General features: G+C 43.7%; 1 protein-coding gene and 3 non-coding genes across 4 annotated transcripts in view; 1 reads left to right on the forward strand and 3 right to left on the reverse strand.

Moving 5' to 3' along the window:
- Positions 1 to 148: 148 nt before the first annotated feature.
- LOC140557875 (small nucleolar RNA U13) lies at positions 149 to 244 on the reverse strand. The gene has a single exon (XR_011979867.1). It is a non-coding gene; the product is annotated as a small nucleolar RNA U13 (small nucleolar RNA).
- A 379-nt stretch (positions 245 to 623) lies between these two features.
- On the reverse strand, positions 624 to 718 carry LOC140557872 (small nucleolar RNA U13). The gene has a single exon (XR_011979864.1). It is a non-coding gene; the product is annotated as a small nucleolar RNA U13 (small nucleolar RNA).
- Positions 719 to 1,080: 362 nt separating this feature from the next.
- LOC140557873 (small nucleolar RNA U13) lies at positions 1,081 to 1,176 on the reverse strand. The gene has a single exon (XR_011979865.1). It is a non-coding gene; the product is annotated as a small nucleolar RNA U13 (small nucleolar RNA).
- Positions 1,177 to 5,088: 3,912 nt separating this feature from the next.
- Positions 5,089 to 22,314, forward strand: part of LOC140557019 (transmembrane protein 132D) — a 56,152-nt gene continuing 38,926 nt past the window's right edge. Inside the window, exons 1-2 of the mRNA XM_072681147.1 lie at positions 5,089 to 5,161; positions 17,058 to 17,976. Of these exons, the coding sequence (XP_072537248.1) occupies positions 5,089 to 5,161; positions 17,058 to 17,976 (992 nt within the window). The remainder of the gene's footprint in view (positions 5,162 to 17,057; positions 17,977 to 22,314) is intronic.

A 22,314-nucleotide genomic window follows, 5' to 3' on the forward strand; every position in this document is an offset into this window, starting at 1 on the left:
CACAAATAATTATGATATTAGATTTTGAACTCGTCCTCAACCAAGACTCTGAATCAAGATCTGCCGCGGTCTGGTGGCCTCAAGCTGATGAGCCCATTAAAAACCAAACAAACAATATATTAATGAATCTTATTTTTTACTCAGTAACAGTCAGACGGTTTATGCGTTAAGCGCAACAAGAAAGGCCACGCAGCTCACAAACACTGTGAATAAACCAATCATCATTTGTATGAACTGGAAAGATCATGAAAGAGCAGGCCTTCCCACAGCCGATATAGTCTCAGACAGCAGGACTCACTAGTTTATAGACTAGTTTATTTCCTAATAAGACGTCATTAAAATAGGACTTAGGCTTATACACCAAATATACACACGGCCACACAGTACTGACTGAGGGGACTAATTAGTGCGGGGTAGACAGTATATGAATAATAACATTAATCTTTAGAGTTTAAGACAATAAACACACCAAAATAGTCACTGACTGTTCAAAGCAATCACGACATGATCTGCTAAGGTTTGGGGAGATCAAACAAAAAATGCCTTAATAAATCAACAAAGGCAATAATCCAATTAGTCTTATCTTTCACTCAATGGCAAGCAGTTCTCAAGCAATCCAGTCCAGTCAGACGGTTTATGCGTTAAGCGTAACAAGAAAGGCCACGCATCTCACAAACACTGTGATTAACCAATCATCATTTGTATGAACTGGAAAGATCATGAAAGAGCAGGCCTTCCCACAGCCGATACAGTCTCAGACACCAGGACTCTGCATGAGGGTGAGCTCACTAGTTTATTTCCTTATCTTTAAAAATGACTTTGCAATAAATAAGATTTATATACCAAATATACACACTGAGCTGACTGAGAGAACAAAAAAGTGCTGTATATGCAATATATGAATAATGCCATTCATCTTTAGAGTTTAAGATAGTAGACATACCGTTCAAAACAATCAGGATGTGACCTTCTAATGTCTGAAGATCAAACAAACAAACCCTTTAATACATTAAAAAATATAACGTGTCAATCTGTCTTATTTTCAACTCAATGGCAAGCAGTTCTCAAGCAATCCAGTCCAGTCAGACGGTTTATGCGTTAAGCGTAACAAGAAAGGCCACGCATCTCACAAATACTGTGAATAAACCAATCATCATTTGTATGAACTGGAAAGATCATGAGCGGCACGCGCCTCCCACAGCAGACATAGTCTCAGACAGCAGGACTCTGAAAGAGGGTGAGCTGTGTGTGACTCGATCATTCATCTTCTCAATGAGATGACAGACAATATCATAAAGGTACTGTTTGTAGTTTATTAATATCAACATACTGCCTGAAGTCTCTGAATACCCCAAACTGCCCCAAAACGGACAAAGTTTTAATCGTATTCACGAGAGAGGCATTCTGGGAGTTTGACACCCAGTAGATCTTTGGCGCCACCCCGTGGCAGCCCTAAACAGCGCCATGTGTTCCGCTCCTGAATGAAGCAGGAGGCTGTGAACCAATCAGAAAACGCTACGTTTAATTAGGTAATGATGTTTCTTGTTATTTCAATATTTCGTTTATTTTATTTGGTATTAATGTTGTATATTACACAACATATAATATAAAATTAATATATTTATGTTGTTTATTGTATATGTCTTGTATTTATTTTCATTGTGTAGATGCTAACAGGCTAATTCTTAATTTCTATATTTGAATTTTAATGGAAACAAATATTAATAATATTTAAGCAGCCGTGTCAGGGCTAAGCCCAGGGTGACTGACCAGCACCTGATTACTAACAACGGCCGGACTTTCTGATTTATTACCATGTATAAACTTCACCGTATCAAACCCATTCTGTTGTGCTAATATTATAACAGCGTATTTTAGTCGCTTTTCTATATTAATATTATTATAATTATAATTATTATAATTATTATTATTATTGTTGTTGTGTCACTGAGGAGCATTCCCCACAAGCGTCTCCCTTAAACTAGCAAAGACATCAGTTCCGTTAGCATAGGCGCTATTTATGCTAGTCAGTAGCAGCGTTTAATTAACCATTTAATTATTATTAATAAACTATATATATATATATATAATATAATAATAATAAAGTCTGTGTGCGCATCGGTACCACTAGTAGTCTAGAAGCGGTCCTGGTCCAAATCGTAGAGACAAGCAGGACAAAAACGAGAGCGAGTGGAATCTCCCCAGCGACAATAATAATAATAATAATAATAATAATAGTAATAATAATAATAATGATAGTAATACTACTAATAATAATAGTAATAATAATAATAGTAATAATAACAATAATAGTAATACTACTACTAATAATAATAGTAGTTATAATAATACTAATAGTTAAATTAGCTTTATTACATGCATCAATGAATATCCATACCGAAAAAAATTGTATTTACACATATCATCAATCTCACTATTTTAAATCAGCTCTGATCAAATAACAGTAAAGATCTAAAATTTATACAGATTACCGTTATTACACAACGACTAATGACTGAATTATTATTATTATCATTATTATTATTATTATTATTATTATTATTATTATTATTATTATTTAATAATAATATATAGAATTCAGATTGAACTATGCTGTTATGGATATGGTGAAGTGTCTGTATCGTAATAAATCGTTGTTAGTGATCAGGTGCTGGTCAGTCACCCCTTGGTCCGATATGGATCGATTCTCCGACTCAGTGACAAACATCCAGTATAAAAGTCCACACCGAGGAAACCGTGAGGCTCGAACCCTGCTCCGAGGAAGCAGTGGACTTCAACCCGGGTTCCGGTTCTGATCAGAGGGAGGGGTTCGAGCCCTGCTCCGCTAGCGAGCCTGACCAGTACCCTATACACTCCGCTGGACAATTCCAGCTAAATGACCCAGTCGGGTGGAATTGGGACTTTTTATTATTATTATTATTATTATTATTATTATTATTATTATTATTGTGTCTTAAACTAGCGAAGCCATCAGTTCCGTTAGCATAGGCGTTATTAAAGCGAGCTGGTAGCAGGTGCGTTGAAGCTTGCAGATTGAGCCTCGTGATAAAGCTAATATAGGTATTATTATTATTATTATTATTATTAGTAGTAGTAGTAGTAGTAGTAGTATTGTTATTAGCCCTAATTAAACATTGATTTACACATGATTAATATACATATGTCTAATATTAATATTTAAATTTGCAAAAATTATTGTGCTTTAAAACGATTAGTTCATTTACATATTAAACAGTAATTACATCACTTACAGGCAGTTAATCAGGCATTGCTGGTTATGGTATACAGGGCTTTAAAACTTATGTCTGCAGGAATCAAATCCAAAACTGAGCTGCACTTTACTAACTTCACCACAGGAGGGCGACATTCCTCCACCCACAAACTACAAACCCACCTCCATCAGTTTGCGCTTCTCTCCTGGACTCGGGTCACAGCCCTGCAGCTCAGCTCACTTCTGCTTTTATGTATTTGTCATTATTTATTTATTTACTTTTAGTAATTAGTTAGTAATTAGTTTTATTTATGTATTTCTATCTTTGTTTCTTTCTTTTTTCGTTATTTGTATTGTTTTTGGTTTATGTAATTTCTTCTGTAAAATCTTTTTCTTATTTATTTTTATTATGCATTTCTTTTTTCCATGTACTTTCCCTTTATTTATTTATTTATTTATTTATTTATTTATTTATTCCTTCTTTCATGTTTTGCTTTTTCTTTTTTCTTTTACTTTTTTTCATTTGTTTGTTTATTTTTTAAAATGTTCCTTTTTCTTGATTTTATTTCTCTCTTTGTGTTTTCAATATTTTATTATATTTATATTTCAGTGTTTATATTGATATTTTATTTATTTGTCTGTCTAATTTTTAATGTCTGCAGCAGCTCAGTAATGTTCTGGGTTTATGTGTTAAGCTGCTGAGATATTATAGAATATAGAGAGTATATGAGATATCATACTCTCTCTCCCTCTCCTGAATGGGGTTATTTATCTCTTCTACACGGATCAACAGAAGCTCACCATTCAAACATCCCAGCCAGGGATGAGCAACAGGTCTGGAAAACCACCGCTGAAAAGAGCAGCGAGGTGTTCAATCTGCAGGCCCACAAAGGTGCAGTCCACTAATGCAACCACAAGAGGGCGACATTTACCCACCTACAATCTACAAACCCACCTCCACCAGAGTCCTGGACTGTCCTGGATTTGGATGAAGGATCCCCAAATGTTCTCCAAGGATAATTATGAGAGTCCTTGTAGAGAAGTACTGCCAATAGATTAGGACTCTCTGGGGGAGATAAACATTACTCTATTGGCACCATGCTGCCTAATGCCAGCCCTAAAGGCAAGAGGGGTCTAAAGCCCCCCAGCATTGAGCTGTGAAATGATGAACTGGGAAGTTGGGGATGATGATGATGATGTGTGGTGATTCTCACTGAATGCCATCAAATCATCACAGCAATGCTCCTCCTAACATCTAGTGAAAGCCTTCTTCCCTGGAGCAAAAGCAGCATAAACTTTTTTAATACCCTTGAATGAACAGGTGTCCCAATACTTTTGTCCATATAGTGTAGCAGTGAGTGTTGTTATGGTAACAACAGTGTTGGTGTTTTTTTTTTGCTACACTGGGGCCCAAAATGGTCCGATTCACTCGAACAGGTAGTTCTGAAGAGCCGAGTCACTAAAGTGAGTCGTGAGCCGTGATCGTGATGCCCGGAGCCGTTACGCAGGGCGAGGGGGCGGGGCGAGGGGCGAGGGGGCGGGGCAGCAGCAGCAGCCTGTGGGCTGAGAGCGGATCAGACTCAGTTCGGCTTAAAAAAAACCCCCAAAAAACCGAAAGTCCCTCGTGCGCGGAGAGTCGGTGGCTCTCGCTTCCGAGCGCGCGGGGAAAGTCATGTGAAAGGTAATGTAAGACGCAAGCCGACGATTTTGCTGCACGCGAGGACTCCTACACCTACACCTGTGACCCTCTCTCCGCCTCTCTTCTTTTACTGCCACTGTTTTTGGGAGGAGGGGGTTTGCATGCACGCGCTTTTCTTCTGCGTGGGAATAAGTCGTGCACCGCTCGTCTGGCCAACATGAGCGGGCACTCGCGCTCGTGGAGGGTCGTGCAGATGCTCTTGGCCATGGTGGTCCCGGCGCTCGTGCAAGGTAGGAAACTTCGAATGCTGTGGCTCTCTGGGCAGCTCTGCAGCTCCCACGGGCTCGTGCACGAGCAGGTAGACACTGTAATATTCCTAATAAGCCATGCTGTCAATATTTCGCTGATGAAGAGGAGGGTTTGGCTCAGTGTAGCAGATGCAGGTGTTCAGAAAACTGAAATAGAGTTGGTGAGTGTGTGTGTGTGTGTGTGTGTGTGTGTGTGTGTGTGTGTATTTATCCCCCCAGGATGATGAGCATGTAGTAGTTATGGGGACATTCGACTGATCTGCAGGAGGAACAATGCTGTATATCCCACATACCTGCAGCTGCTATTAAAATAAGTTGAACCAAAGCTGATAACACACACACACACACACACACACACACACACACACACACATGACAGTGTGCATGAGCCCAAATGCAGCTACAAACATGCAAAGCAAAAAAACACACCATTGGTGTCCACTGAGGAGCTTTAGGTCTGTACTTAACCCTTTAAACTCCAGGGTCGTTTATTCAGGTGTGTCTAATCACTCACCTGTATGAGTTTCATTGTAGTTAAACTACTAGGAGTGTTAAAAGCTGCCTAATTACTGATGAATTCGCTTATAGACGTGTAGCCTGATACTAAATGTGGAGTTTAAGGGGTTAAATCCAGTGTCACTCTCTGCTGTGTGTGTGTGTGTGTGTGTGTGTAAGTGAGGCAGTGAGATATGGACTGCTGGTAGGTAACTGTCAGGCTCTAATTTTAGAGGAGCTGTAAGACAGACGGATGGATGGATGGATGGATGGATGGATGGATGGATAGGTGGGTGGATGGATGGGTGGATGGGTGGGTGTATAAGGGGAGGGGGGAGTGGTGGTCAGGCTGATGATTGTTAAGGTGAGTAAATGGGTGGATGGATTAATAGATTAATAGATGGATATTTAGGTTGATGGGTGAATAACTGGCTGGATGGTTGGGTGGATAGGTTTATTGCAAGTGGCCATCCCAAAAGTACTGGATGGAGCACCACCACCATCATTCCAGAGCACATGGTTAGTTCCACTGCTCCACAGCTCCTCAATGCTGGGGGGCTTTATACCCCTCTAGCCCACGCCTGGCATTAGGCAGCATGGTGCCTGTAGGGTCCTATTCTATTGGCAGTACTTCTCTCTATGGGAATTTGCATTGGGTGCAGCTTAAAGTAGCTGAATGCATTCATTAGAAAGGGTGTCCAGAAACTTTTGGACATATCGTGTAGGTACAGTAGGTACCGCTGCTCGTCTGTATAACTTCATGGCACCGCAGTGACCAGTACCCTGAGAGACTGGGAAGGGGAAGTGAATGGGGGCTGAACTGGTGGCAGTGGTTGTGTTAGGGAGCAGAGGCTAAGCATGTTGAGGCTCTTTGCTGCTGCAGAGGCCTGTTCCACGCTAAACTGCCTGGATGAAAAGATGAAAAAACAAGAGAAATCCTCATAAAACTGATTTTTAAAAGCAGCTTTCAGAATCTCGCTGGACACAGAAATCCCCAGCAGGCTGACCAGGGTGGCCTCGCTCACTCTCCCTCTCTCTCCCCTGCAGTAATTGGTCTGTATGCTGAGTTGTAGTCTGGCTGAGATTAGTGTTCATCTTGACCCAAAAACTGGCTCCAGGGCCACACACACACTCCGACTGAGAGGACTGAGTGTGTGTCCACTCCCCCTCATTTAGAATTAGTTTAACAGATGAAGTCTAATGGCCAGTTTTGACCCGTGGGTCAGCTGGTTTACCTTTCATCTACACCTTTGAGGTGCTTCAAATACGAGCCCATTCTCACCCTCAGACCCTCAGTGAGTGAAGGCACACTGTCGGTGTTTCTAATAAAGTGGCCAGTGAGAGGAAGCACAGGGTAGGAGTTTCTAATAAAGTGGCCAGTGAGTGTAAGGACAAGGTCAGAGGTTTCCAATAAAGTGGCCAGTGAGTGTAAGGACAAGGTCAGAGGTTTCCAATAAAGTGGCCAGTGAGTGTAAGGACAAGGTCAGGGGTTTCCAATAAAGTGGCCAGTGAGTGTAAGGACAAGGTCAGAGGTTTCCAATAAAGTGGCCAGTGAGTGTAAGGACAAGGTCAGGGGTTTCCAATGAAGTGGCCAGTGAGTGTAAGGAGAAGGTTTCTAATTAAGTGGCCAGTGAGTGGAAGTGCAGTGTAGGCATTTTTTAATAAAGTGGTCAGTGAGTGAAAGGAGAAGGTTGGGTTTCTAATAAAGTGGCCAGTGAGTGAAAGTAGAAAGGTGTTTCTCATAAAGTGGCCATGAAAGATTTCTAATCTCAGTGTTAGGGGAGCCATACTGGGTTTTCTTTTGACATGTCTGACTGATCTCATGGTCTCTTGTTGAAGCTCTATATGAGGTCGGTCAGGGCTGGGATCGGGAACTGCTGCCTGATGCTCACTGATCTCACAAACAGAAGCCCAAATCAAAAGCACAGACTCCGTCTCAGCACACAGCTGTGTTATATGCGCTCCGTCAAATGCAGCTGAAAACATCTGAATAATTCAGACCCAGCACCCAGTTTACTTATGTCAATACTTACACACACACACACACACCTAGGATTGCTGTTCACAAGCAATTCCAGAACAGTATAGCATATATGAGCAAAATATTAATGAATAAACAATGATATTCTGTTGTTATTTTAATCTTTAAGCAGCTTGTAAGAATATACAACACATGGACAAAAGTTTTGGGACACCTGCTCCTTCATTGTCTCTTCTGAAATCAAGGGCATTAAAAAGTGTTTTTCCTGCCACTGCTTCAGTAACTGTCTCTACTGTCCAGGGAAGAAGACTTTCTACTAGATTTTGAAGGAGCATTGCTGTGAGGATTTGATTGCATTCAGCGACAAGATTGTTCCTAAGGTCAGGATATTGGAAGATGATCATCATCCTACCTCATCATCCCCAACTCCCCAACTCATCCTAAAAGTACTGGATGGAGCACCACCACCATCATTCCAGAGAACACAGTTTTTCAGCTACTCCATAGCTCAATGCTGGGGGGCTTTGTAGGTGCCAATCGGTTCATGTTTAGGTTTATCTGCTCCAGAGAGTCCTATTCTATTGGCAGTACTTCTCTACAGGTACTAAACAAGCTGTTGGTTTGTGTGCATTTACGCATCTGTGTCAGCAATGGGCGCAACCCGAAGTAGCTGAATGCTTTCATTAGAAGGGGTGTCCACAAACCTTTGGACATATAATGCACAGTTAAAATAAAGCTGTATACCGCACCAAGGAACTGAAGGATTGAAGGACTGAGGACATTTGTGTAATGGACGATGGAAGAGAATGCCATTTGGATGGTGCCCACTTTTAGGATCTCCGAACAATATAGAAACACACAAAGCCAATACATCACATTTCCCAAATTACCCAGCAGATCACCCAGCAGGTCAGTTTCATCCATTTGGATAATAATTTACTCGCACATCAGATCCATCAGATCAGTGTGTGTGTGTGTGTGTGTGTGTGTGTGTGTGTGTGTGTGTGTGTGTGTGTGTGTGCCATGTGGGCACATCTGGAACCATTTCCATCCATTTCCAGCAGCAGCGCTTATAGATTACAGCTTCTTTCAGAGCCTGAAAACAGTCTCTGAACAGTACTTCCATTGGATTGGATATGAGTAAAGTATTGGGGTCCAGTGAGGTGAAATGCATTGTGATATGCTGAGTTTAAAAGTTTAATAATTGGTTAAAATCAGTAATACTTAGTGAAATATGAGTAAAGTATTGCTAAAGATGGACTGAATTTGATGCCCCCGATTCTAGTGAGGACGGACCAACACACCGACCGTCACCTCTGTGAGTGATGAGCAACGAAGCAATGTGGGGGGTGGGGGGCGCCATCTATCCACCCTAGAGAGAGAGCAAGGCCAACTGTGCTCTCTCGGGACCTCGGCTAGCAGCATGACTGGGATTCGAACCAGCGATCCTCTTAGACCACCACATTCGGAGGTGGTCAGTGGCACATATATGGCCAAAATGTCTCAATGTGTCCCAGCTAGCAAAGCACCGCCACAACAACCATGTCACCATGGGCAATGCACAATAACCGCGAGGCCACACAGTCCACTCTCTGCACGAGTTAGCTGAGCATGCTACAGTAACACACTAACTGATAACGGATAATGTTATGATAATGTGCCTCAGTATATATAGCTATAACAGGCAGCGGTCATCTGTGGGCAGCACAGATTGCTACTGGCTGCGGCCTCAGGATCGGTGTCCACGCTTACGATCAGGCAGGGGACATGAATGGTGTAACGGCAGAGAGAAACATTACAAATGCAGCTCATCTGTTGATGGTTATCACAACTTGGCTGCCCCCTAGTGTCATGGAGACTGGTCTGTATTTAAATAAGATAGGTCTGACAAATGTCAACATTTTAGGGGGCAAATGTCGCCCAAAGCATCACTGAATTGGACCATTATAAGGCCGGGGATTTACAGTCATTTGATTCTTCTGTGCGTTTTAGCTCTGATCCAGGTTCTTCCTCAAAAAGTGATCTCACATTTAACCCTATTTACCCATATGTCCTGCAATTTGCCGTACACTCTCTCTTTCTGATCCACACAGAGAGTGTGTGACTGGCTGTTGGTATAAGCCCATGCTTATGCAGTCTTACAAATGCATGAGTGAATGTGGTGTTGAGTCTTTTCCTGATCAGCTGAGCAGCGCCTGGAACATCTGTGCAGGTTAATGGAGAACTTCACTCCATTATTCATCGGCATGCCTTCGCTGTTTACCCGTAGGAATGATAAATCACCTCTTTATGCTGTGAGGAGTTGGTCTCTTGACCTCCAGAGAGTGCCAGTAAAGCTTAGAGCACTTTGTCTGAAGTTAGTGTCGTGGCTGTGGCATCTGGTTCCTTATCCAGTGCAGTTTATGGTCTAAGTGGAGCAAGCTGCAGTCAGATGAACATGTCTGAGTGGTGTGGGAGGGTAAGACAGGAATTACATACATCCATTACTATCCTCCTGTAACACTTTACTGCGTGGGCGCTCACTTCGTGGAACCGTTCATACCTTCTTAGGGTATTAGAGACATCTTAAGACTTAACGCTAATCAGAGGAGATAGAGGGAGTGCATATCTGGGGCTGTACATTGTCTAGGTGTGAGACTCCATGTCTATCCATCCACCCAAATCTAAATCTGATATGTGACCAAATTTACCACATTTAATGACGACTGCAGTCTCAGAATTATTCAACTCCCTCATCACAAACATCCCTCATCTTCACCCTTCTTCAAAATCCCACCAAAGATTTTCCGTGGGGTTTAAGTCAGGCGGCTCTGAAGGCCACTCCAGAATCTTCCAGGACTTCTTCTGAAACCAAGCCTTGGGGTGACAGTGTGCTTGGGATCAGAAGAAGTCCTGGAAGATTCTGGAGTGACCTTCTGAAACCAAGCCTTGGGGTGACCGTGTTCTTAGGATCAGAAGAAGTCCTGGAAGATTCTGGAGTGGTCGTCACAGTCGCCTGACTTGAACCCCATGGAAAAACTTCCACTGTGACAGCCACTCCAGAATCTTCCAGGACTTCTTCTGATCCCAAGCATACTGTCACCCCAAGGCTTGGTTTCAGAAGAAGTCCTGGAAGATTCTGGAGTGGCCTTCTTCTGAAACCAAGCCTTGGGGTGACCGTATACTTGGGATCAGACATACCGCTGACAAAACTGGACCTTTTCGGGACTATGGATCTGCGGTATGTCTGAGTGAGGAAGAACACCCTGCCTACAGCGAAGCATGGCGGTGGCTCGGTGATGCTCTGGGGCTGCTGGGCTTGCTCTAGCACTGGAAACCTGCAGCATGTGAAAGGCAAGAGGGGTTCAATCAAGGATCAGGGAAACCAAACCTCATGGTCTGGTGAGGAACACTAATACCAAGCATACCTCCACCAAGTCCACCAAGGCTTGGTTTCAGAAGTTCTGGAAGATTCTGGCTTCTAGCCAGACATGAACCCCATAGGAAAGCTATGGTGAGATGAGGTGAAGAAGAAGGTGAAGAACCCAATAATCTCAGTGAACTGGAGGCCACTGCTCATGAGGAATGGGCTTAGGTTCCTCAGGAACGCTGCTAGAAGCTGGTGTCGGCAGATGGCAGCTAAAAGTTTGTCCATTTCGCTAACAAACCTGATTTGCTGTGGTTTGCAAGCAGTGTGATCAAACTACCACTACCACTTAGTTTATCTTCATGAACTGGGCCTGAAAGCTCTGCAGGACTTCACTTAGGAATCCTCTGCAGTTCAGACACCAACAGGCCGTTCGTTCATCTGTTTGGGCTGAAATGTAGACAGTTAATAAAAGCCCAGTGTGTGTGAGTGTGTAGTGGCTGCTAGCAGCTATAGTGGACAGTGGAGTTGTGCCATCTGTTGTGGGCTAATCAGGCATTAGCTGAAGAGGAATCCTGCAAACAGAGTTTCGAACAGTGCCCAGTGCAGAGGGCACAGACAGTCACGTAGTGTGACCCGACAAGGATGAGCCGGGTTTATTGTACCTCTAGCTAACAGCGTTGAATGGGACTGGTATTGAGGGTGCTGCCGACAAAGCCTTACCCCAAATGTAGTCGTTCAGCCAAGACAGGGTCAGTGTCTGAGGTTTAGCCTCTTGGAGCTACGAGGCTAATGTAGCTAACAGGTAGTTAGCCTGGTGCTGAACTGCATGCACATGCCCAGGTGGAGGACAGAGAAAAGAGTTCCTCCTGCTTCTGTTGGAGTAACTGAAGATAGCTTTCTGCTAGATTTTGGAGAAGCATTGCTGTGAGGATTCACCACTCCACCTCATCATCAGTAGGGAAGTGTTAAAGAAGGGGAGAGAGAGAGAGAGAGAGAGAGACTGAAAGAGAGAGAGAGACAGTAAAAAGTGTTAAGGAAGGAGAGAGAGAAAGAGAGATAGACTGAAAGAGAGAGATAGAGAGACTGAAAGAGAGAGAGAGTAAAAAAGTATTAAAGAAGGAGAGAGAGAGAGATAGACTGAGAGAGAGACTGAAAGAGAGAGAGAGAGAGTAAAAAAGTGTTAAAGAAAGACACTGAAAGAGAGAGAGAGATAGACTGGAAGAGATGGAGAGAGAGACTGAAAGAGAGTAAAAGAGTGTTAAAGAAGGAGAGAGAGAGAGAGAGAGAGGGAGGGAGGGACTGAAAGAGAGAGAGTAAAAAAAGTGTTTAAGAAGGAGAGAGAGAGAGAGAGAGGGAGGGAGGGACTGAAAGAGAGAGAGAGTAAAAAAAGTGTTTAAGAAGGGGAGAGAGAGAGAGAGAGAGGGAGGGAGGGAAGGAAGGAAGGACTGAAAGAGAGAGAGAGAGTAAAAAGTGTTAAAGAAGGAGAGAGAGAGAGAGAGAGAGGGAGGGACTGAGAGAGAGAGAGAGTAAAAAAAGTGTTTAAGAAGGGGAGAGAGAGGGAGGGAGGGAAGGAAGGACTGAAAGAGAGAGAGAGAGTAAAAAGTGTTAAAGAAGGAGAGAGAGAGAGAGAGAGAGGGAGGGACTGAAAGAGAGAGAGAGAGAGAGTAAAAAAAGTGTTTAAGAAGGAGAGAGAGAGAGAGGGAGGGAAGGACTGAAAGAGAGAGAGAGAGTAAAAAGTGTTAAAGAAGGAGAGAGAGAGAGAGAGAGAGGGAGGGAGGGACTGAAAGAGAGAGAGAGAGTAAAAAAAGTGTTTAAGAAGGGGAGAGAGAGAGAGAGAGAGAGGGAGGGAAGGACTGAAAGAGAGAAAGAGAGTAAAAAGTGTTAAAGAAGGAGAGAGAGAGAGAGGGAGGGAGGGAGGGAGGGAGGGACTGAAAGAGAGAAAGAGAGTAAAAAGTGTTAAAGAAGGAGAGAGAGAGAGAGACTGAAAGTGAGAGAGAGATACTGAATCAGAGAGAGCAAGACTGAAAGAGAGATAGAGTAAAAGAGAGAGAGAGCTTTACTTGAACTGTGTTTTTTGCAGAGTGGGTTTGCTGTCCCCCTGCAGTGTGTGTTGTACTCAGTTCAGCTCTTCTGTTCATATCAGAGGGTTTTCACCAGAGTACATCACACACACACACACACACACACACACACACACACACACACACTCCTCAGAGTGCTTGGAGAGGAATTTCAGCCCAGGAGAAAAAACAAGTCAGATTTTTCCAGAATCAGATCAGTTCTCCTGTTCTCCTAAATGACTTTTTAAGCTTCTGTAAGACGGAAATTCTACATCCTCAACACCAGCTCCCTCTCCCTCTGCCCCCCCCCCCCCCCCCGAACTGATGTGTTTATAGCTGCTACTGCATATTTATTATTGCTGATCTGAAAATGGACCTTGACCAGATAAATCTCAGTGATTAGAGGCCTCAGTTTATTAATTCGTCTTCTTGGGATTAAACGTCAGGATGAAGGTTATAGATGACTGAGGAAGACGTTTATAGTGAGGAGTTATGACCTTTTGCGCCCGTGCGTATCTACACGCTTCTGGATGTGAAAATGTACAGTAAAACAGGAGGAAATTAAAGGAGTAGTCCAGTGTTTTATAGCATTATCTTGTGTAGTGCAGTGCACAGTGGCTGAAGCTCAGTGTCCTCCTAATTTACGGTAATCACTGCACCGCTAGCTTGTCTCTCCCTGTTCTCTGGTGGTCCACGGGCAGTGAACTAATTAGGCATTGCGTGCTAATGGCCGCAGAGGTGGAACTACCAAGCAGCTTTAATCTGTACGGCCAAATAAGAACAACTGCTGACCTGCTGACCCACACGACTACCATTAAAGTTCTCCACCACAGCAGCGACTCCACAGTAGCTCAGCACACGCTCACATAAACATGAACCTAATGGCACCATGCTGACTAATACCAGGCGTAGACTAGAGGGGTATAAAGCCCCCCAGCATTGAGGAGCTGTGGAGCAGTGGAAGAACTGTGCTGTCTGAAATAATGGTTGGTGCCCAAACACATTGGGGATGAGTTGAGATAAAGTGGTGTGGTGATCATCACCCAACATCCTGACCTTACTAAAGCCTCACTTATCGCTAAATGCAATCAAATCCTCACAGCAGTGGTCCTCCAAAATGTAGTAGAAATCTTTCCATGGACAGCAGAAATTGTTACATCAACAAAAGCAGCATCAACTCTTTGACTTCCCAAGGAAAATGATGAAAAATTAACAGGTGTCCCAATACTTTTGTCCAAATTGTGTAGTTAGGATGATCCACAATTGTACTCTAGACAAATAAAAACATGCATCATAAAACATGCATGGGAACACTAATGACAAGGCGAGGCTAGGGTGGAGACATGGAGGAGTCCTTGGATGACACAAGGGAGAACATGAACCAGAAGGGACAAGGCAGGACAGGGTCTTTACAGAAGGAGATTATCTCAGTTACAGGAAAACGCATTTTCTCATGCTTTAAAAGAATGCTGTCTACTGAGAAAGTGTTTGGGTTTGACCTGAAGGACCCTTACTGCTGGACAACAGATGATGCAGTCGACTGCACTGATGCAGGCTGCAGATGGGACAATATGTCAGTGTCCTGGTATAAACAACCAAGAGAAGGCCATGAGCGAAATGGCGAGAACCCTAAAAAATAAAATACATTTAGCTCAGAATTTGGTGTTTTCTAATGTTTATTGGCGCTCCAGTCTGAATAGAAAGGCTTGTCTTGTGTCATCAGAAAGGGGTATCTGGTCAAGATTAAGGAGAAAGGTCAGGACTGGCCTTTCAGAGTAATGACAGCGCGATCCTGGCGTCCAATCTGCTTTTTTCAAAAATTACTTCCAGGAATTTAAAGCCAATGTATCGTTTTTTCCTCTCATTCTCGTTATTGGTTGTTGTTGTTTTGTTTTTTTTCCTCGAACGCATGATTTAGTTAATGTTTGATTTTAGACTTATTTGAGTAGCAATCCCATGAAGGGGTTTCAAGACATGGAAGAGAACATTGAATTGATATTCCGCTCATCTGGTGAGAGGGGCTGGAACTGAGAGCAATTTAATGAAGTGCTTAGCAGGTATTGCTTTTCAGAGTACCTTATATCCCACCAGTCCATCCGGAGAAGGTCCTGAACTGCTGGAACCATCATCCACTGGTAGCTGCAGTGCAGTCTTCACTGTACGTCCATTTGTTGTATTTCTGGATCGTTTACAGTGACCGTTCAATCCTACTTAACATCCACCTTACCTCTAATGTAAGCCAGTTGAGGAGTGTTGCTAACCAGTGATGGAAGCTCATACAATGAGCATAGTGTTAATCTCTCCTCAGTCTGTATGGAGGTGTCCAGTGGTCTCTAACAGACTTGCTTGTGTGGTTTCTGTATGACTGTATGGACCAGAGTATGCTAGCATAGCTACAAACAATAGCAGCAGGCCAGCCTACATTACACATAAGTGTTAGTCTACTTTGGGTGACCTGACAGGTCTACAAGGTGTAACCCAAACATTGAGATGAATATGCTCCCATTGTCTGTTAGCTAGCTACATTAGCCTGGTGGCTCCAGAAGCTAATTTCAGGCACCAACCATCTTGGCTAAATGATCGCAGTTGGTGTAGAAAGATTTAGAGGTTGCTTTGACCTTTAGGCCCTCAGGTAGAGGAGTAACACACTTCCCAAACACTCCACAGACTAATGCTGCTTTCAATTTGTTGAAATTTCCGAGTTCCAAGTTGGATATTTTAACAGGAACGCCCTCACAAGTCAGATTTCCATCTCAGGCCGTCAGGGAAGTCACCCCAACCCCAGAGGGCAAAATCCAAGATGGCTTCTTCAACCAGTAGTAAAAGCAGTAGTGTTGTTCAGTTTATCAGCACTGGTGCTGTCGGACGATACTGTCCAACGTCTGTCTGTGTTTTTATAATGTTTGGGTGCGCAAAATACCGTATAATTCGATGTTATCGACTGGTATCGCTAAGAATGCTAACTAATGCTAACTGGGCAGTGGTAGCTCAGCGGTTAGAGCGCCGGGATATCGATAACAGGGTTGTGGGTTCGATTCCCGGGCTCGGCAAGCTGCCACTGTTGGGCCCTTGAGCAAGGCCCTTTACCCTCTCTGCTCCCCGGGCGCTGGAGTTGGCTGCCCACCGCTCTGGGTGTGTGTGTGTACTCACTGCCCCTAACACGTGTGTGTGTGTGAGTGTGTGTTCACTACCAGATGGGTTAAATGCGGAGGACACATTTCGCTGTACGCTGTACAGTGACAAATACGTGCACCTTTACCTTTACCTTTACCTTTAAAAACCCATGCTGACTTTAGTGTTTAGTAGTTTCTAAGCTCAGAGGTATCATGTGGATTCTAGCATATACAAACTAGCTAAGGGTATTTTCTGTAAAGCACTGCACAGGTGTGCCTGAGCAGGTAAAACACCAAGCTGTAAAGGAATCAGACCCTCCAGAACCTTGCTTTAAAGGGACAATATGGTCCTTACATGGTCACATTATATGGAGGTCCTTAAGCTAACTCCCTGGAACCGTAGTTCATCGGTTAGCATCGTGTAATCTGCATGAGTGAATCACACTCGTCTGAAACCACGGCAATAGATTTTTATAGATGTAGGATGCCAGATAATGCTGGAATCCACTTTAAACAAACTCAGTGAGGTTTGACACAAAGTGTGATGACGTTAGCGTGGCGGTAGCACTATGCTAACGGATTGGTTTAGCTGTGTTTGCTATATTAGCCTCATAGATTAACGTACGGTAGCCGCTATTTTATGTACTGACTGATTCAATGTTGTTAAGCCCGTCCAAGCGGTTGTGTGGCCCCAAGTTTTTTGTACTGAACTGTGTCTGAGTGAAAAAGCCACTGGAACGGTTACCCTCCGTCCTCAGAACCGTTCCGCTCTGCCGTGGAAAAGAGGCCATTGTTTACCTTAAATGAGTTTCAGAGGTACGCTGTGTTCACTTTCTCAGCAGAAATGTAAAATTACCACAGTTTTCTGTCTTTCTTCCAGAACTGGACAGTCAGGAGGCGTCCGATGCTGTTGGGTCCTCCGGTCCGTATCCCATGTTCCTTCCTGTCAACTACCAGGTGCGGGACGCTGACTATTTCCTCTTAAAAGAGGCGGGACAAGATATCATGCGCAACTCCAGCATGCAGAGCCACACCCAGCCGTTCGTCCTGCTCCGGGCAGAGCGCCCCCCTGTGGTCAATGCTAGCTACGGCCCGCTCTCCACGGAACGGGAGATCCCTCTGGACCTGGTCCAGTCCGTGCAACTTTTCCGGCCTTCTCCGCCTGTCTTCACCTTCAACTGGAAGGTCCGTTCCTTCGTCCTGACCAGGTGGGTGTACTCTTCCTCCCCGAAGGTTCGTGTGTTGTTTTACGTCGCTGGCCGGGACTGGGACCGAGGAACCAAGGACAAAGGGACGAAGGACGAACTTCCTTGCGTGACCGTTTACGCATTCTGGCAGACGCAGGAGGTGCGAGGATCCTGCTTGATCTCCAACGAACGAGGGACTTGCATGGCAGAGGTGGAGCCCCCTGCTGGCTGGTTCAGCCCCGCCGAAGGAACAGGAGCATCCAGCCGGGAAAGACAAGGTTTGGCCCCGGGGAACCCGCTGGAACTGTATTACCAGGCTCAGCCCAGCAAGTCCGGAAGCTGCGGTGGAGGATCTGAGGGTGGGAAGAGGTGGGGGACAGCTGGAGTTAATCCACGATTTCCGCAAGCTGAGTACGTACCCGTGACTCCGATGCAGAGGATCGGGAGCGTGCGCCTCCTGCAGGTGCGGGCAGGCGCTACACCCGTTTCTGTGCTCAGGCTTGGAGAGGCTGTGGTGATCCAGACCTCCTCCAAACCTCTGAGAAAAACGGACATTGCGTCTTTCTACGTCTACATGAGGAGCTCTGCCAACCTGGACACCTTCTCTCTCAGGTAGGCCCCTCCACACACATGAGTACCTCACAGCAGATAACTAAGCAGATTACGGCCTGGAATATCCCAGCACTGCAGAGGAAGGGTCGTACAGCTCTGTAGTCTCCACCTCATGGATTCCTCATGGGTTTCTGAAGTGACATTAACCACGCTGTGAGAACGGCGTCTGGTTTAGTCACAGTACTTGTTGAGGTGGAATAATAAATGCATGCTGTACATTTATTTGAAAGATTTGTCAAAATGAGAAGAGAAGAGCCAACAGACATATGCCCAAAGTAAGCCAATTACAGAATTCTGCATGCAGGTAAGTTCAGCTATTCTGCTCTGGATTGTAATATGTGTAATGGAATAACTTGACTTGATGGGATGGGAGAAAAATGGGACAAGGTGTTACATGTCACAGTTATTGTATGTATCAGTAACATTAACAGCATTCTGTAAGTTTAAAGGTATATTCTCAATTGTAATTCATTAAAACCAGCAGAAACATTGCTGATTCTAAACCAGTTTCAATCCAGAGCACAGGAAATTATTTTAATGGGATCTGAAATTTGATGGAAAGTTATTATACTAAAAGTTATAGTATTTTTGCCATGGATTTGCCTTTTCTTTGACATGTACAGACTCAAACCAGTAACAGAATTGAATAAGTTACTTATAAACAGCCTAAAAAACATATGTAAGGTCATATTACCAAGCCAATTAAATACTTTTGCATTCATTGAAGTTCTGTGAGCGTATTATCTATATAAAAGAACATTCTCATCATTTCAAAATTGGACAGTGTGTTATAAGGCATAGTTATTTTCTGCAATAATACAGCACTCTGTAAGTTTAAATGAATTAATTCTGATTCATATTTATATAGAATTTTTTTAACGATTGCTGATTCTAACGATTCAGTTAAAAAAAAAAACATAACATATGTAAGGTCATATTACCAAGCCAATTAAATACGTGTGCATTCATTGAAGTTCTGTGAGCGTATTATCTATTGATAATAACCACATTCTTACATTAAAAAACAAAAAAAAAATCTCATAATTTTAAAATTGGACAGTGTGTTATATGGTACAGTTATTGTCTGCAATAATAATAACACTCTGTAAGTTTGAAGTTTAATGAATCCGTTCTGATTTATAATTCATTAAAACCAGCAGAAACTGCAGAATCTAACACAGGATATACTTAATAATGATCTGAATTTGATGGAAAATGACATTTTGGCCATGTGTTTTGATGTATACAGACTCAAACCTGCAACTATGTAATAAATTACCCATAACCAGCTCAGCAAAAACGAGAAGAGCCAACAGCCATAAGATCATAATAAGCTAATTCTGGAATTCTGCATTCAGCTAAGTTCAAGCACGTGCTCTGGATTGTTGTAATACGTGTAATGGAAGACCGTGAGCTCCTCCTCTGTTGATAATCACCATGCCCCTACACTGAAATGCAACAAAAATTCTCAAAATTTCTAAATGGGATTTGCGGGGATTACGGCATTTCCCGGAAAACTCACGATCTGTTTGTGGTCTTTCTCGGAAGCGCGGTAGATTACCAGCATACAGTAGAGCAATACATGTACTTAGCATAGAGGCTGGTGATAGTCTATTTCTGACTTCCACGAGGAGCTCATCTAACTCAGGGGACTGTGGGAACTCTACAGGACTTAAGACGCATCAGCCCGGCTGTATGGAAATATGTCATGCCTGACAAATGACATGCTTTTTAATCCTGCAGATTATAAAATAGCAGGTTGTGTCCTGAGCTCTTGCTGGAGGTCCTTTACCCTCTCTGTCCCCCGCGTCCGTGTCCCTTCTCCTCTCTCACCTCATGTGCTTTGTGTCTCTTTAGCAAACAAGTCATTAGTATGAATTGACAGAATGTGTTTTTAAGCATGTCGAGTAATTATAATAATAATAATAATAATAGATGATACATAATATCTAATAATATAGGCTACATATTTTATAATAACAATATATGTAGCTCCTTTCATACATGTATCACTTATAGGGTTAAAAAAGGGATAAATATTCAATGAAATATGCGAAACCATTTTTCTTTTCAGTGTACTAAAGTATTTGGACACCTGTGTCACATGATCAGATTTAGGCCACTTTTACCTGCTGTGTGAGCGTAGACTGGGCTCCCCCTACAGATGAGGAGTGTAATTGAATTTTTTTTTTACTCCACTGCAGCGAACAGCCTCATGAATAGCAGTACACATGCATTTCTGGACAAGCTGAGGGCTCCAGAAGCTTGGTCTAAAGGTATAGAAGCATGTGGGCTGAGGCAGTAGAGTAATGCTACAGGATTTTACACTAATATGACTCTGGTTGCGTAGCGTTACACTGGCAGTTATAGAGAGAGGTCTCGTAGTGCAACTCCACCACCAAAGCTTCGTAGCTTCGTAGCAGCAGCGTTCCGGCCCGGAGTGGGAAAGACGGAGACGCCGTTCTCCCTGTTCTAGTCAGTGGAGCCTCAGCATGGTCCTGAAGTTGCTGATTTTTTAAGGTAATTGCTACATAATGCTAGCTGCTGCTTAATTACTAACTTAAGAGGAAGTTCCCGGTGGAGCAGACCTACTTCAGTGTCTGTTGTGAGTGGTAGCATTTTTAGCTCCTCTGTGTTGTGAATTCTGCGAATTCGGCGAGTTGGGCGAGTTGTTTGGTTTCCTTTTGTTCCTTTTTTATCCAGTTCTCACAGGATCGAGTGCACACAGCAACAGTAGCACCAGCAGCATCTGGACAAAGTGGCATCTGGACAAAGGCCTGTGTCTTTGTCTGATTGGGTGCATTGAAAAAGAAATGCACTCACAGTCTTCCTTTATACCCACATTACTGAGTAGAGAAGAACATGTTCCCCAGCAGCTCATTGTGCTTTCTGAAACCCTAGCCGTGTTCAGGACGCAAGGCTCCCTGCTCTCCGGCAGCCGAGCCGCCGCTGGAGGAGCCACTCGAGGGCTTTTTCAAGTGTTTGTCATTAGTGGTGTTTGGAAGCCCCGAGCAAGCAGCTCTCGCTCATTCACACCATTCTGTTTCTGTTTTCTCTATTTTCCCCTGGTTCAGCCATTCATCACTGTTTCATGCTTCTTTGCCTGCCCTCTGCTTCTGCCTCCCTCTGACACACACACACACACACACACACACACACACACACTCTCTCTCTCTCTCTCTCTGAGGACGAGTGGAGTGTGGGGATTTGTTTAATCTCATATGCCAGAATTCTTTCTGTAGTACCTTTCTCCCTCAGTCCCTGTGTGTGTGTGTGTGTGTGTGTGGTTGAGAGAGTGTGTGTGTGTGTGTGTGTCTGTGGTTGAGAGTGTGTGTGTATGTCTGCATAGGCACTAGTGCTGAAAATAAGCCTTTTTCTGCTTCTGCACCCTCTGCATCTCTCTCTCTCTCTCTCTTTCTCTCTCTCTCTCTCTCCCTGCTAAGCTTAATCAATGTCACCTCAGATTCATCTCAATCCACTCCAAACCTACTGAGAAGAAACTTCTCCTCTCCTCTCCTCTCCTCTCCTCTTCTCCTCTCTTCTTCTCTCCTCTCCTCTCCTCTCTTCTTCTCTCCTCTCTTCTCTTCTTCTCTCCTCTCCTCTCCTCTCCTCTCCTCTCTTCTTCTCTCCTCTCTTCTCTTCTTCTCTTCTCTTCTCTTCTCTTCTCTTCTCTTCTCTTCTCCTCTCCTCTCCTCTCCTCTCCTCTCCTCTTCTCTTCTCTTCTCTTCTCCTCTTCTCCTCTCCTCTCCTCTCTTCTCTTTTCTCTTCTCTACTCCTCTCTTCTCCTTTCGTTCCCTCTGTTCTCTTTTCCACTCCTCTCTTATCTTCTCTCTTTTCTTTTCCTCTCCTCTTTTCTCCTCTCTTCTTCTCTCTTTTCTTCTCTTCTCCTATCTTCTCCTCTTTTCTCCTCTCTTCTCCTCTCTTTTCTTCTCTTCTCCTATCTTCTCCTCTTCTCCTCTCCTCTTTTCTCCTCTCTTCTCTTCTCTTTTCTTCTCTTCTCTTCTCCTTTCTTCTCATTTCTTCTTCTCTCCTTTTCTCTCCTCTCTTTTCTCCTTTCTTCTCTTCTCCTCTCTTCCCCTTTCCTCTCTACTCTTCTCTTCTCCATTCTTTCCCTCTCCTCTCTTTTCTTCTCTTCTCCCCTCTACTCTCTTTTCTTCTCTTCTCCCCTCTCCTCTCTTTTCTTCTCTTCTCCCCTCTACTCTCTTTTCTTCTCTTCTCCCCTCTCCTCTCCTCTTTTCTTCTCTCGTCTCCTCGCCACGCTTTTTTTCTCCTCTCTTCTCCTCCTCATCTTTTTTTTTGTCTCCTCATCTTCCTTCTGTCTTCTCCTCTGTCTGTCTC

This window comes from Salminus brasiliensis, chromosome 6 (assembly GCF_030463535.1).
Source record: "Salminus brasiliensis chromosome 6, fSalBra1.hap2, whole genome shotgun sequence".
Taxonomy (NCBI): domain Eukaryota; kingdom Metazoa; phylum Chordata; class Actinopteri; order Characiformes; family Bryconidae; genus Salminus; species Salminus brasiliensis.